The 14,831-nt window shown below is 41.8% G+C and overlaps 1 protein-coding gene across 7 annotated transcripts in view; it reads left to right on the forward strand.

Moving 5' to 3' along the window:
* The first annotated feature begins 13,947 nt into the window (after positions 1–13,947).
* The window catches only part of CPSF6 (cleavage and polyadenylation specific factor 6), a 32,749-nt gene continuing 31,865 nt past the window's right edge, over positions 13,948–14,831 (forward strand). For 4 of the 7 annotated variants that reach the window (XM_040233416.1, XM_040233415.1, XM_040233418.1 and 1 more), the window contains exon 1: positions 14,092–14,217. In XM_040233416.1, coding sequence (XP_040089350.1) covers positions 14,158–14,217 — 60 coding nt within the window. In that variant the 5' untranslated portion in view covers positions 14,092–14,157. Of the gene's footprint in view, positions 14,218–14,831 lie in introns of all 7 variants that reach the window. The other 3 variants (XM_040233419.1, XM_040233421.1, XM_040233420.1) reach the window with 1 other exon arrangement.

A 14,831-nucleotide genomic window follows, 5' to 3' on the forward strand; every position in this document is an offset into this window, starting at 1 on the left:
AGATATCATGTCACCTGGCAGATGCAAGTAGTTCCTCAGGAACTGAGTGGATTTCTTAGAAGCATATATTCCTTGGATTTCATCAGCTGTGACTAAGATATATGACCATCCCTGAACAAATAACTGGTACCTAGGAAATAAGATTGGAGCTTTCTACACCAAAGGAAATCAAGATGTGGAATGGATTTGGGGCAGTGAAAACAAAGTCTACGCAAGTATCTTACTCACGTGCATTTACCCTATCTTCTACAATGTTCATGCTACCTGACACCAAGTAAAGAAATCTTTGCTTCTTTAAACTGATAAAATTTTTCTCCTTTCGACTCAGGAGGTCACCTTCCATGAGTTATCTCATCTACCACCAAGGCCTTAAATAACCTCTGTGAAGATGCCTCTCAAAGTAGTACCTTCAGGCCAGACCTTTCTCTTGAATGTTAAAGAGATATGCCCAACTGTCTACTAGATATCTACTTTTTTTTACTCAAAAACATTTGAAACTCTTTAAAAAATCCATGTGCCTTAGAGATACATGCTAAAATATTTATAGAAGAAATGATACAATATTTGGAATTGGCTTCAAAATATTCCAGTGGAAAGAGGGAGATGTGTGAGTTTAGCTTAAATGAGATAGATGAAGTGGTTGTTGTTGAAGTTAAAGTTAAGTATCTATGACATTACCTAGTATTCCTTCTACTTTACATATGTGTAACACTTTTCATAAGAAATTTTAAAGGCACCTCAAACTCGGCACGCATATGAAAGTTAAAATATGGTTTTGGCCATACAAATAAGACTTCAAATAACAGTGGCTTCACAGGAGAAAAAGTGTTTCTCTTTTATGTAAAAGTCTGATAAATCACTCCACAGTGTCAGGGGCCCAAGTTCCTTCTATCTTATTGTTTCCCTATCCCTATGGTGTTCTCTTGGACTTCATGGCCCCAGATGTAACATCGTATCACATTTCAACCAACAAGAAAGAAAAGAGGAAGAGAATATGCCACTCCTTTTAAGAGTGCAACCTAGAAGTCACAAACATCACTCCCTCTCAGATCCCATTCAGTTCAGTTCAGTCACTCAGTTGTGTCTGACTCTTTGCGACCCCATGAATCGCAGCACGCCAGGCCTCCCTGTCCATCACCAACTCCCGGAGTTCATTCAAACTCACGTCCATCAAGTCGGTGATGCCATCCAGCCATCTCATTCTCGGTCATCCCCTTCTCCTGCCCCCAATGCTTCCCAGCATCAGAGTCTTTTCCAATGAGTCATCTCTTCGCATGAGGTGGCCAAAGAACTGGAGTTCCAGCTTCAGCATCATTCCTTCCAAAGAACACCCAGGGCTGATCTCCTTTAGAATGGACTGGTTAGATCCCATTACCTAGGTCTTAATAATATTATTAGCTGTAAGCAGGCAGGGAAATATACCATCTACCTGGGTAGTCATGTGCCAAACTAAAGAATTCTAATATTAAGAAAGACTTCTCTGAGGGGCATACTGAGGGGCAACTAACAGTCTTTGGCCCATTCTGTCTCTCAAGTCACCCAAATATTCACATGCACCTTTCTTCTTATACATTTATTTCCTCTCTGGGAGCAGAAACAACCAAAGTCCCACCTAGTTTCTGCATCCAGCTCAAAGTTAACAATCTCTGGTTAATTCTCATTCCTATTTATAACATCCACCCATAATTCCTTATGGTCTGGTAGCCTCCAAACTAAAAGAAAGTCACCTGCTTCCAATGATCCCGTTATAAATTGTAAAACAAGAATAGGATTGCCTATTATATATATATAGAGAGAGAGAGAGCGAGAGAATGAGTAAAGAGAAGGATGGGAAAGAGGGAAAGACACAGCAGCCTCTGGTTCATTGCAACCATCAAATCCTACAGATTAGTAATTGCAGAGATTCCCTGCCCTGGTATTGGAATGAGTCCCTAGGTTATCCCATATAGCAGTTGCTATTATTGTTGCCTGGGGGATGTGGAGATCTCTCTTCTGAATCCTTGCCCTTTACTCTCCATGACCCAAATTTTACCCTATGGGAGGTTCTTTCTGCCCATTCTTGTCTCTGGTTACATCTAAAATAGTCTTTGTAGAATGTGCTATAATTGGGGCTGCTTAGTTTTCAAAAGGAATATCTCTGCTACAGGCTTGGGGGCTACTGTGCACATAATTACACAGTCAAAGGTTTCTGCCAGATATTTTTAAGCTGAAGACTGATCTTTTATCGAAAAGTCATGGAAACAGATTCTCCCCTGAAGCCTCCAAAAGGAATACAGTCCTGCCAACACTTTGATTTTAGCCCAGTGAGACCCATTTCAGTCTTCTGACCTCCTGAACTCTGATTTTGGAGGTTACCTTTAATTTTCTGAGTAACATATTTAGCATGTATATCAATATAACATAGAATCTGTATCTACCTTCGTCTGAAGTTTTTCAATAGTTCTATCATAATGCAGAACAGAACCTTAGCACAAGCTATTGTATTCTGCCATCATTATTGTGCTGGCTTTTGTCTGTACGTTTACTGCCTCGTGGTTGCAATACTGTTGCCATGACTCCATTTGGTACCAAGTTTACATTCAAGGCAGAAAAAAGGAGGAAAGCATGGCAATGAAGAAAAAGGTTATATCTATCCCTATTTATTAAGAAACCAAAACGTTTCTCACATGCTGCTAGCAGAATTCCAATTAGTTTGCATTGGCCAGAATGAAGTCCCTAGCTAGAAAGGAAGTTAGGAAAACTAAGGCAACAAAGTATGTGTTGATAGATTAGGATTCCATCTCCACTTTGTAAAACTTGATAATGGTTTTTAAAAAGGGAACAAAATGCATCCCTTCTAATTATGACCTGGAGCAAGCCACCTTCCTCCATTGTAAAATTAGCACATTGTATTAGATTATCTTTGTTGGTGATGAAGGCCTGGGGCAAAATAATAAAAATAACAGCAGAATGGAAAGTATTTGAAAAATAGTTAAAGAAAAATTTAATAGGTTTGAGACTGAATGAGCCCAGGCTTTTCAATTTTTTTTTTTCTTTTCCTTTTTTCAACATACCTAGTAAAAACCTATATCTTAGTTCCAATTTCTTTTACTTATTTATTCAAAACTTTGAATAATCTCTCTACCACTAACCTGTTTAGAATTAGATTTTCTCTTTCATTAAAAAAAGGGGGAACTTGTATTTATACATCCTTCTTAGCTCTGAAATTTCTTGATTCCTTTTTAAGAAGTCAATTCAGCCAGCATTCATTTAATACCTTTTAAAACTAAGACATTCTTCCAGATGCTGTCAAAATATAAAGATGAGTGAAATATGTTCCTTGACCTCAAGAAATTCACAGTATAGTAAGTATGACATTAGGGTTTATCATCATCACCATCAACAATGCCAATGTTCTTTTCTTCAGGCCCGCTTGCTTCCAAGGTCAGTCTTAACGTTGTTGTAGCTTAGTGCAGAGATAGTTTGCAACTTCACTCTAGGTATTTCCATCCCTGCTGTTGTTTAGTCGCTAAGTCGCTGTAGCCTGCCAGGCTCCTCTGTCCATGGGATTTCCTAGGCAAGAATACTCGAGTGGTTTGCCAGGCTCACAGACTCTAGTTGTATCTCACAGGCTTAGCTGCTCCCCTGCCTGTGGGATCCTAGTTCCCTATCCAGGAGTGGAACCCATGTCCCCTGAATTGTAAGGCAGATTTTTAACCCCTAGACCACCAGGGAAGTCCCTGGGATTGCTTCTTGAAGAAGGGAGACAGCACACAGATAAAGGAGTAGGTGGCAGGATTAGCTTTTTCTTGGGAAGGATCCATGAAAATGAGATGGGACTGAAGCCCCAAGCTCCATAATAGCTTTCTTTACTCCTGAGATGAAACATTTCTTCTTGACTTTGAGTGAAGAAGAGACATTAAAAAAAAAAAAAAAAACTGGTATAAATGCTCACTAGTGAAGAATTAAATCACTGAATTGGTCATGTGGAGGGCTTAGCCATATTTGACTAACATGTTTTACTTTTTTTTTTCTTTATGGCTACGCTTTTAGACTTGTGGAATCTTAGCTCCCTGACCAGGGATCAAACCCACATCCCAGGAAGTGAAAGCTGTTGACTAATACATTTTAATCTCATTACTCTTAGGCTAGAATTTAGAATGACGCAGGATATGAAGTAACATTAGCTTTGAAAGATCCCTTTTCTGAAGTCCCAGTCTCCAAAAAGTTGAATTAAAGCTTTTTGATCCCACAAGTGAATGAACATAGGAGGTAACACTTCCTCATTTCTTTACATTTTATGCTACACATTCTTCTTGGTCTCTCCAGATCCACTTTCTGCCATTTGGCACCCTGCTCTCTACCCCTTTATGGTACATCTTCCACCCTCCCAGTTGGCTTCATTCAATGAGAGGCCCTACCAGGAGATCCAAGGTCAAGAGAGGAGAAATAATAGGTATTTACTTCCTAGGCTTTCTCTGCTGTGTGCCTCTACTGAAGGCTACAGCCTAGGCAAGCAGTCTTCTCTTAAAAGTTACCGATTTCTCCCTGAGTTTTAGCAACTGATTGCTCTCTTTGTCCCTTCAGGCTTGCCCTACAGTGCTTAATTAGTTTCTCTTATCCCTGCCCATGCTCTCATAAATGATTGCTCAGTTAAATACTCTATTTTCCCCAGTGAGTGCGGCATCCCTTTCCTGCTGGGTTCTCACTGGCACATGTTCCCAGAGAATTCCAAAGGAATATCTGTGCTTCTGAGGATTACCAGCTCCCCTACCCCACACTGTGCATATACTTTCTAATTTGAGTTGATACGTATAAAGCATTCATCTCAGGGGCACATATTACTAGATGCTCAATAATTGTTGGCTCCTTCCAATTTCTTATGTCTTCAACCTAGAACTCCATTTGAGGTAGATAGTACTAATATTATTCTTATTTTTTTCAACAGGTCTCATTGAGGTTAAGTAACTTTTGCCCCAAATGTCACAGTTGGGTCCCAAATGACAGAGCTGGGTGTCAAACCAAGATCTGTCACATTGCAGGCTACCATGCCACTTCTTACTACAACATGATGGAATTTTACTTACATTTGTAACTCTTGTTACTACCTACTACAGTGGTCCACACACAGTAGTTGCATTAAAAATATGTGTTGAGGGAATACCCTGGTGATCCAGTGGTTACGACTTGGTGCTTTCCCTGCTGAGGGCCCAGGTTCAATCCTTGGTCTGGGAACTAAGGTCTCTCAAGACGCAAAACAAAAAAAGAAAAAAAAATGTGTTGAACAACGAAACGAATAGAATTTATTCGTTCCATTATTCAATTTTCTCTTTTTTGTCTTGTGTCTTGCAGAATCTTAGTTCCTGGACCAGGGATTGAACCTTGGCCACCAGCAATGAAAACACAGAGTCTTGGGGCTTCCCTGTTGGCTCAGACAGTAAAGAATCTGCCTGCAATGCAGGAGATCTGGGTTCAGTCCCTGGATTGGGAAGATCACCTGGAGAAGGGAATGGCAACCCACTCCAGTATTCTTGCTTGCAGTATTTCCATGGACAGAGGAGCTTGGCGGGTTACAGTCCATGGGGTCGCAAAGAGTTAGACAAGACTGAGTGATTAACATTAACATTATACATTTGTTTAGTTGCCATAGAAGTTGTAGGAAAAAAATAAACAGTATGATTACTAATTTTGAGCCCCATTACTCCATAAAAAGTGATTTTTGATGTTGAAAAATACTTCCATTCACATTAATATTATTGTATTTTGCTGAAGTACAATCCTTCATGTGGATTGTGTATTTTCATTTCACCTCCAGTAATTTCCAGAAACAAATCATTAAAAACACAAAGACAGGGAGAATGGCAGTGAAACATGTTTGATATCATATGTGAAATGAATCACCAGTCCAGGTTTGATGCATGATACAGGATGCTCTGGGCTGGTGCACTGGGATGACCCAGAGGGATGGTATGGGGAGGGAGATGGAAGGGGAGTTCAGGAGGGGGAACACATGTACACCCATAGTGGATTCATGTTGCTGTATGGCAAAACCAATACAATATTGTAAAGTAATTAGCCTCCAATTAAAATAAATAAATTTATATATATTTAAAAAAAAGTATTTTCCTAGGGCTACCTACAAATTAGTCTTAGTTTTTAAAATAAGTTTTAATATTTAATAAAAGCTATAATTAAAAATAAAATAAAAACACAAGGACAAATACATTTTACAAAGCACAAAATAAGACTAATTGCAACAAACAATACACTTTAAAGTCATGGAGAGAAACTTTTTTTCTCTTAAACATTCAGTTCAGTTCAGTTCAGTTGCTCAATCATGTCTGACTCTTTGAGATCCCATGGACTGCAGCATGCCAGGCTTCCCTGCACATCACCAATTCCTGGAGCCTATTCAAACTCATGTCCATCGTGTCAGTGATGCCATCCAACCATCTCATCCTCTGCCATCCCCTTCTCCTCCCACCTTCAATCTTTCCCAGCATCAGGGTCTTTTCCAATGAGTTGGTTCTTCGCATCAAGTGGCCAGACTATTGGAGTTTCAGCTTCAGCATCAGTCCTTCCAATGAATATTCAAGACTGATTTCCTTTAGGATGGACTGGTTGGATCTCCTTGCAGTCCAAGGGACTCTCAAGGGTCTTCTCTAACACCTCAGTTCAAAAGCATCAATTTGGTGCTCAGCTTTCTTTATAGTCCATATGTCACATCCATACATGACTATTGGAAAAACGATTACCTTTGACTAGATGGACCTTTGTTGGTAAAGTAATGTCTCTGCTTTTTCATATGCTATTTAGGTTGGTCATATCTTTTCTTCCAAGGAGTAAGCGTCTTTTAATTTCATGGCTGTAGTCACCATCTGCAGTGATTCTGGAGCCCCCCAAAATGAAGTCTCTCACCGTTTCCATTGTTTCCCCATCTATTTGCCATGAAGTGATGGGACAAGATGCCATGATCTTAGTTTTCTGAATGTTGAGCTTTAAGCCAACTTTTTCACTCTCCTCTTTCACTTTCATCAAGAGGCTATTTAGTTCTTCTTCACTTTCTGCCATAAGGGTGGTGTCATCTGCATATCTGAGGTTATTGATATTTCTCCCAGCAATCTTGATTTCAGCTTGTGCTTCTTCCAGCCCAGCATTTCTCATTGTACTCTGCATATAAGTTAAATAAGCAGGTTGACAATATACAGCCTTGACGTACTCCTTTTCCTATTTGGAACCAGTCTGTTGTTCCATGTCCTGTTCTAACTGTTGCTTCCTGACCTGCACATAGGTTTCTCAAGAGGCAAGTCAAGTGGTCTGGTATTCCCATCTCTTTCAGAATTTTCCACAGTTTCTTGTGATCCACACAGTCAAAGGCTTTGGCATAGTCAATAAAGCAGAAATAGATGCTTTTCTGGAACCCTCTTGCTTTTTTGATGATCCAGCGGATGTTGGCAATTTGATCTCTGATTCCTCTGCCTTTTCTAAAACCAGCTTGAACATCTGGAAGTTCAAGGTTCATGTATTGCTGAAGCCTGGCTTGGAGAATTTTGAGCATTACTTTACTAGCGTGTGAAATGAGTGCAATTGTGGGGCAATTTGAGCATTCTTTGGCATTGCCTTTCTTTGGAATTAGAATGAAAACTGACCTTTTCCAATCCTGTGGCCACTGCTGAGTTTTCAAATTTGCTGGCATATTGAGTGCAGCACTTTCACAGAATCATCTTTTAGAATTTGAAATAGCTCAACTAGAATTCCATTACCTCCACTAGCTTTGTTCATAGCGATGCTTCCTAAGGCCCACTTGACTTCACATTCCAGGATGTCTGGCTTTAGGTGAGTGATCACACTATCATGATTATCTTGGTCGTGAAGATCTTTTTTGTACAGCTCTTCTGTGTATTCTTGCCACCTCTTAATATCTTCTGCTTCTCTTAGGTCCCTACCATTTCTGTCCTTTATTGAGCTCTTCTTTGCATGAAATGTTCCCTTGGTATCTCTAATTTTCTTGAAGCGATCTCTAGTCTTTCCCATTTTATTGTTTTCCTCTATTTCTTTGCATTGATCGCTGAGGAAGGCTTTCTTATCTCTCCCTGCCATTCCTTGGAAGTCTGCATTCAAATGAGTATATCTTTCCTTTTCTCCTTTGCTTTTCTCGTCTCTTCTTTTCACAGCTATTTGTAAGGCCTCCTCAAACAGCCATTTTGCCTTTTTGCATTTCTTTTTCTTGCTCCCTGTCTCCTGTACAATGTCAGGAACCTCCGTCCATAGTTTACCAGGCACTCTGTCTATCAGATCTAGTCCCTTGAATCTATTTCTCACTTCCACTGTATAATCGTTAGGGATTTGATTTAGGTCATACCTTTTTTTTTTTTTTTTTTTTAGGTCATACCTTAATGGTCCAGTGGTTTTCCCCACGTTCTTCAATTTAAGTCTGATGTCAATATAACATGTCTCAATAAAATAATATTTATATTTTCATATATTATGGCTGCATGTTTTAAAATATACTAATAGGGGTAGGTATTTTTAAAAGTTTGGGGACCATAGGGCTAAACTATGACCTGTGGTATGTTAGAACCAAAATCATGTTCCTGTAGAGGTCATGGCCTTGACGTGTTTGGGGTAAGTAAGAATGATAGCCTGTACTAAGTATTTATGGACTGGATTTGCTGTCCCCAACCATCAGGCTTTTGTCTGTGTGGGAATGTGTTAGATAACAAGTGGAGTGTCTGCTTGGCTCAAAACAACCATCTTTCGCTCACAAGTCTCCACACTTCCCTAACTCACACAGTAGAAATTGTAAGCCAAGTTGTTATTCTGGGACCCCACTGCCTTAGACAAACTTGGCTGGACTAGGAGTAGACTTCCATTACAGCTGTGCTAAACAGTTGCTTTCTCCTTAGGTTTTATAATTGAAACTAAGAAAGATGGCCATTTTCTTGAATAGTAGTTATTTGAATTTTGCAGCTGAGGTTGCCATTGTTGCAAGACCATGTGCATGGAAAAGGAGAGAAGGTTCTTCCATACAGAGAAAAAGCAGATATACAGGGAACCTTAGAACATGATCTCTCTTCTAATCCCTTTGCTAATCTTAAATATTTTAATTTTATATTATTTATTTTATTAGAGTAATGAGAGTGTGGAAAGGGGTCATAAAGAAAGCATGTGGGCAGCCTCTAGGAGACGGATAAAGCAAGGAAATGAATTATCCTCTAGGGTCCTCAACTCCTGGGCAACATCAACTCCTGGGCAACAGATAGGTACCAGTCTGTTACCTGTTAGAAACTGGGCTGCACAGCAGCAGGTGAGCAGTGGGAGAGTGAGCAAAGCTTCATCTGTACTTATAGCCACTCCCCCTCACTCGTATTACTTCATTCTCACAATGTAATAATAATAAAGTGCACAATGAAAGTAATGTGCTTGAATCATCCTGAAGCCATCCCCATCCCACTCCTACCAGACACACTGTCTTCAACAAAACCGGTCCCTGATGCCAAAAAGATTGGGGAACGCTGCTCTAGAGCCTTCTGGAATGCAGGCCTCCCAACACTTTGATTTTAGCCCAGTGAGATACATTTTAGACTTCTGATCTTCAAAACTGTAAGATATACTTGTGTTGCTTCAAGTCACTCAATGTATGGTAACTTGTTACAGCAGCAATAGGAAACAAATGCAGGTGGGCTAGGAGGAAACTCCTCTACAATATTTAATATATGATTGTCACAAGGCACCTTGAACTTTCAGAGAATTCTCCGTAGTTTTAAACAACAGAAATTTAGAACTGAGAGGGATCTTCATGGAGAATTTGAGGGAAAGGACTTGTCTAAGGTTACTTGGCTAATCAGTTGTAAAGCCAGTACAAGAACCCAAGTCTCCTATCTTTCATCTGTGTACAGTAACAACTGTAAGATGCCTAACAAAGAGACTGTTATGTAGAAGATACTCAATAAGCTACAGGGTTTGTCACTGCTGTCATTATTATTGTGCTTTTTCCCTTGTAATTCACTACAATGCCATTTTGTGGCCAAATAAAGAAGCACCCTGGAACAACATTTTTAAATCATCAAAATGTTGGGGGAATGTGAGATGCAAATTACTGGGTGTAAGATAGGCTCAAGGATGTATTTTAAAGCACAGGGAATATAGCCAATACTTTGTAATAACTGTAAATGGGAAGTAACCTTTAAAAGCTGGATATCAAAATTCCCTGGCAGTTCAGTGGTTATGATGCCACACTTTCACTGCCAAGGATAAGGGTTCAGTCTCTGGTCGGGGAACTAAGATTCTGCAAGCCACTCAGCAGGACCAAAAGAATTAAAATTAAGAAAACAAAACTGTATAAAAATTATTTTTTTAAATAAAATAATCAAAAAGCTAACCAAGAAGTGACAGGAATTATCTGACCAAGAAGCAGAAGGGAATAGTGTCTATACATTCACAGTGATTTTGTCCTAGGGGACATTTTAATTTAATTTTTGTTTCTTTCTCTCTTTTTTTCCCCTTTTCTTTATTTCTTCTTTAATTTTTTTTAAATTTTTTAAAACTTTTTATTTTATATTGGAGTATAACCAATTAACAATGTTGTGACAGTTTCAGGTGCACAGCAGGAGCAACTCAGCCATATATATATATGTGTGTATTCATTCTCCCCTGGGGGGCATTTTTAGATTCAAAAAGAGATGACTGAGAGGTTGAACTCCACTTTTGACAACTAGAAGAACAAAATATGGAGTCTTGGATCTGTCAAAAGTGTAATTCTGGACTCGTCAACAGCGGGTGATTTTCGGGACTTCCCTGGTGTCCAGTGGCTGGGGATCCGCCTTGCAGTGCAGGGGACGAGGGTTTAATCCCTGGTTGAGGGGCTGAGATTCTACATACTATGAAGCAACTAAGCCTTTGTGCACCAACCTGATGCAGCCAAATAAATAAATAAATATATATATACATACACTACTGCTAAGTTGCTTCAGTAGTGTCCAACTCTGCGTGACCCCATAGATGGCCTCCCACCAAGCTCCCCCATCCCTGGGACTCTCCAGGCAAGAACACTGGAGTGGGCTGCCATTTCCTTCTCCAATGCATGAAAGTGAAAAGTGAAAGGGAAGTCGCTCAGTCGTGTCCGACTCTTAGCGACCCCATGGATTGCAGCCTACCAGGCTCCTCCATCCATGGGGTTTTCCAGGCAAGAGTACTGGAGTGGGATGTCATTGCCTTCTCCAGTGATGATTTTGGTATACCATGTTTTGGGTTGGTCTTCACAAGTACTCTGGGAAGTAAAAGGCCAGCCAAATTAAGCAGTCTCCCCAAGGTCCCCAGTCACCTGGGTTAGGGTGATCCTGTTTGTTGGTACTGCAACATGCCTCAGAGAAAATGAAAATCATCTTCCTATCATGGAAGAAAATCATATACATCTCACATTATTTCTTCAAATGTTTCAATTACCATGCCCAGCTTACAGTCAGGTAACAAGACAACATGAGTGAGAATCAGCACAGTGAAGAATAAATAACTAGAACAATGAAGCAATAACAGATACAACAAGACTCCAGATAATGGAATTCTCAGAGACCAAAACCATATACCAGTGATGCCCACTATATACAAAGAGATAAAACCTAAGATTGACAGTTTGAGAAAAAAAAAAAAAATTGATGCCATTAAAATGAACCTAAGTTTAAAAAAGAATCAAATAGAAGTTCTAGAATCTAAAATTTTAAAAAATTTAAAAACTAAATTACAGTTCAGTAGATGAATTTAACACTATAGGAGAAAGAATTAGTAACCCAGAAGAAAAGGAAAAAGCTATTCAAATGAAGCATAGGGAGATAAAGATGTAGAAAATAAAAGAGAGAAGGTAAGAGAAATAGTGGATAGAAAAGATCTAACAAACATTAAATGGAGTTATATGAGAGAAGAAAGAGTGGGGCAGAAACAAAATAGGTAATATCTGAGAAATTTTCAGAACTCATGAAAGGCATCAATCAATATATTCAAAAGGCCCAGTGAATTCAAGGCATCATAAATAAAAAGAAATACACTTCCAGACATACATAGTAAAAGGGCGGAAAACCAAAGTCTAACAGAAAGAAAATCTTTAAAGCAGCCAAAGGGGGAAAAAACTCCAATGACCTTCAAAATAACAGTGACACTAAGAGCTGACGTTTCACAGGTAGCAATAGAAGTCAGAATCTTGAAATGATTTTTAAGTGTCCTGAAAGAACAGAAACTACTTTTATCCTCACGGCCTCCTCAGACTCTTCACTGGCTCTTTCACTTATAAGGACTCTTGTGATTCCTTTGGGCCACCCCCAGGAAATCCAGTATTCAAGGTTCTTGTTTCAAGGTCCGTAACTTAATCATATCTGCAATGTCTGTTTTGGAATGTAAGGTAACATAGTCCCAGATTCTAGGAACTGGGATGTGGACCCCTATGACAGGCCGTTATTGTACCTACTACATTTCCAGTCTAAAATGTGTTCTTGCCTTTTATCAGGAGTGGTTCTTTTTTCCTATAAAGCCTTTTGGAAAAAGAGGAAACCAAGTGTTTCCAAGAAGCAGAAGTGGATAGGCATTTTTTCATACCTTAAACCACTATCAACCTTCAACCCTGATGTGGTAAACATTACCACCCAAATTTTAAAGATTCTGAGATTGAACCTGAGAGCTGGTAGGTATCCTGACTGAGGTTATCTAGCTGGTAAAGTAACTGGCTAGAAATTTGTATCCAGATCACCAGACCTGTCTCTAAAACTTCAATCAACCAAGGTTTTCCACCATATCAAGTACAGCTATCACTTTTGCTTACCATTGTATCAGTAATTTCTGGGCAGGATGTATCTTATAAACTCACTCTAACTTGGTGGGTTTTTAAAAGGATGAGAAAGAATAGGAGGAGGTTTCAAACTGGAGAGACACCTTTGAATTAAAGTGTAGTAGTCCCCACTTGGGGCTTCCCAGGTGGCCTAGTGGTAAAGAACCCCAGAAGGGATATGCTCCAAGACCCCTAGTGGATGCCTGACACTGCAGTAGTACCCAAACCTAAATATACCATGTCTTTTTTCTGGACTAACAGGTAGAGTATAAAAGGTGCTAGACAAAAAGATGATTCATTTCCAGGGATGGTTGGTGTAGGATGGCTAAAGATTTCTTGGATGCTACTCATAACTATAGCTACTTAAAACTTAGGAACTATTTCTGGAATTTTCCATTTAACATTTTTGGACTGCAGTTGACCCCACGCAACTGAAACTCTTTCAGGGCAGACTACTACATTGGCTGGAAACGCTTTTTTATTAACCACGTGACTGCTGTTAAGCCACTTAAGATTCTTTAGGCCTCAGTTCCCTTTATCATCTGTAAAATGAGATGTTTGGACCTAAAGTCATCTTTCCCAGTTCCCTTCCTTCTCTGACATTCTATGAGTCTAAGAGAGGAGTCTCATTGTCTGAAGATACCTCCACTTTATAGGGTGGGCCCAATGGGGACCGCATTCAAGTCTGAGGCATTTAAACTATCCCAGGAACAACCAACTGTAGCTCAAAGGAGGTTAAAAATGACGGGCGATGAAAAGGGGGCGGGGGAGGAGATGAAAGAAGACGATGCAGAAGATACAGATGGAAAGATAAACGGTATGCAAATGACATAAGTAGCATGCAAATAACTCAAGAAAACCATCAACCGGTAACTAGCATTTACAAGGCAGACGAAATTTTGCTGGTCTTTTGAGGATGCAGAGGTAAGACATTCTCTGGAGGCGCTCATGGAAAGCCGGGTTACACTTTTGGTGTTTCATCTAGACATAAAACTTCCACCTCCCTAAAAGCCCTGGCTGTGAGAAAAGTAAGAAAAACTGAGAAATGAAAATATCACAAAATGCTTAAGTGTGCCAAAGACAACGTGGAAACTGTCTGGAGACAACTGGGACCACCCCCGCCCCGCCCCCCCAAGCCTAATCCAGACACACAAAAGAAACCGCCAGCGCCTTCGGAGACGCAGTTTCTCTTCTCCGCCAGCCAAGCAGGCGGTGGCGGAGACCCGCGCCCCCGGCTGCCCCCGCCTCGGCCCTCGGGCCTCGGAAGTGACGCAGCGCGCCCCGCCCCCGCCGCTAGATCCGCTGCTGCTGCCGCGGCGGGCGGACCTGCAAGAGGCGGCGGCGGCGGCCGAGGCCGAGGGAAGATGGCGGACGGTGTGGACCATATAGACATTTACGCGGATGTGGGCGAAGAGTTCAACCAGGTACGTGTGGGCCCGGGCTCACGCCGCCGAGGTGGGCGGCGCTGCGGCCGGGACGCGGACCTCGGGCCCGCTGCGGGCCACGAGCCGGCGCGGCTGCAGACCGTGCGCCCTTGGCGCCAGTGGGCCGCACCGCCCGATCCCGGCGCAGCGCCCGCCTCGCCCCTCGTTCTACCACGTCGTTTCGTGGGCGGCGGGCGCCGCCACCCTCCGCCGGGATCCGAGCGCGGACGCCGGCCACTGTGCAGCCGCCGCCGGCTCCTCCCTCGCCGCCGCCTCGCTCCCCATTGTTGGCGGAGGCCGGCGGGCGCTTCCCGCCTCGCTAGGCCCGGGCGGCGGGGCGGCGTGTGCGCGGCGGGGAGGACGGGCCGCCCCTGCGCCCCCTCCCCCGCGCCTAGGTCGAGGAGGAAGCCCGGCGGGGCGCGCGCCGGCCCTCACCTTGCCCCCGGCCCCGCCGCTCGGGCTCCGATTCCTTCGGTCGCTCCATTTTGTGTCTCTGTCGTCACTGGGTCGCCTCATGGAAGGCCGCGTTCACGGCCCTTTGTATCCCGCGCGCCCAGCTTCCTGAGCTCCCCTGCCCGCGTTTGCGACAGGTTTCGGCGTGGCGCCATCCCTTT

Source organism: Oryx dammah, unplaced genomic scaffold (assembly GCF_014754425.2).
Source record: "Oryx dammah isolate SB20612 unplaced genomic scaffold, SCBI_Odam_1.1 HiC_scaffold_29, whole genome shotgun sequence".
NCBI classification, from domain to species: Eukaryota; Metazoa; Chordata; class Mammalia; order Artiodactyla; family Bovidae; genus Oryx; species Oryx dammah.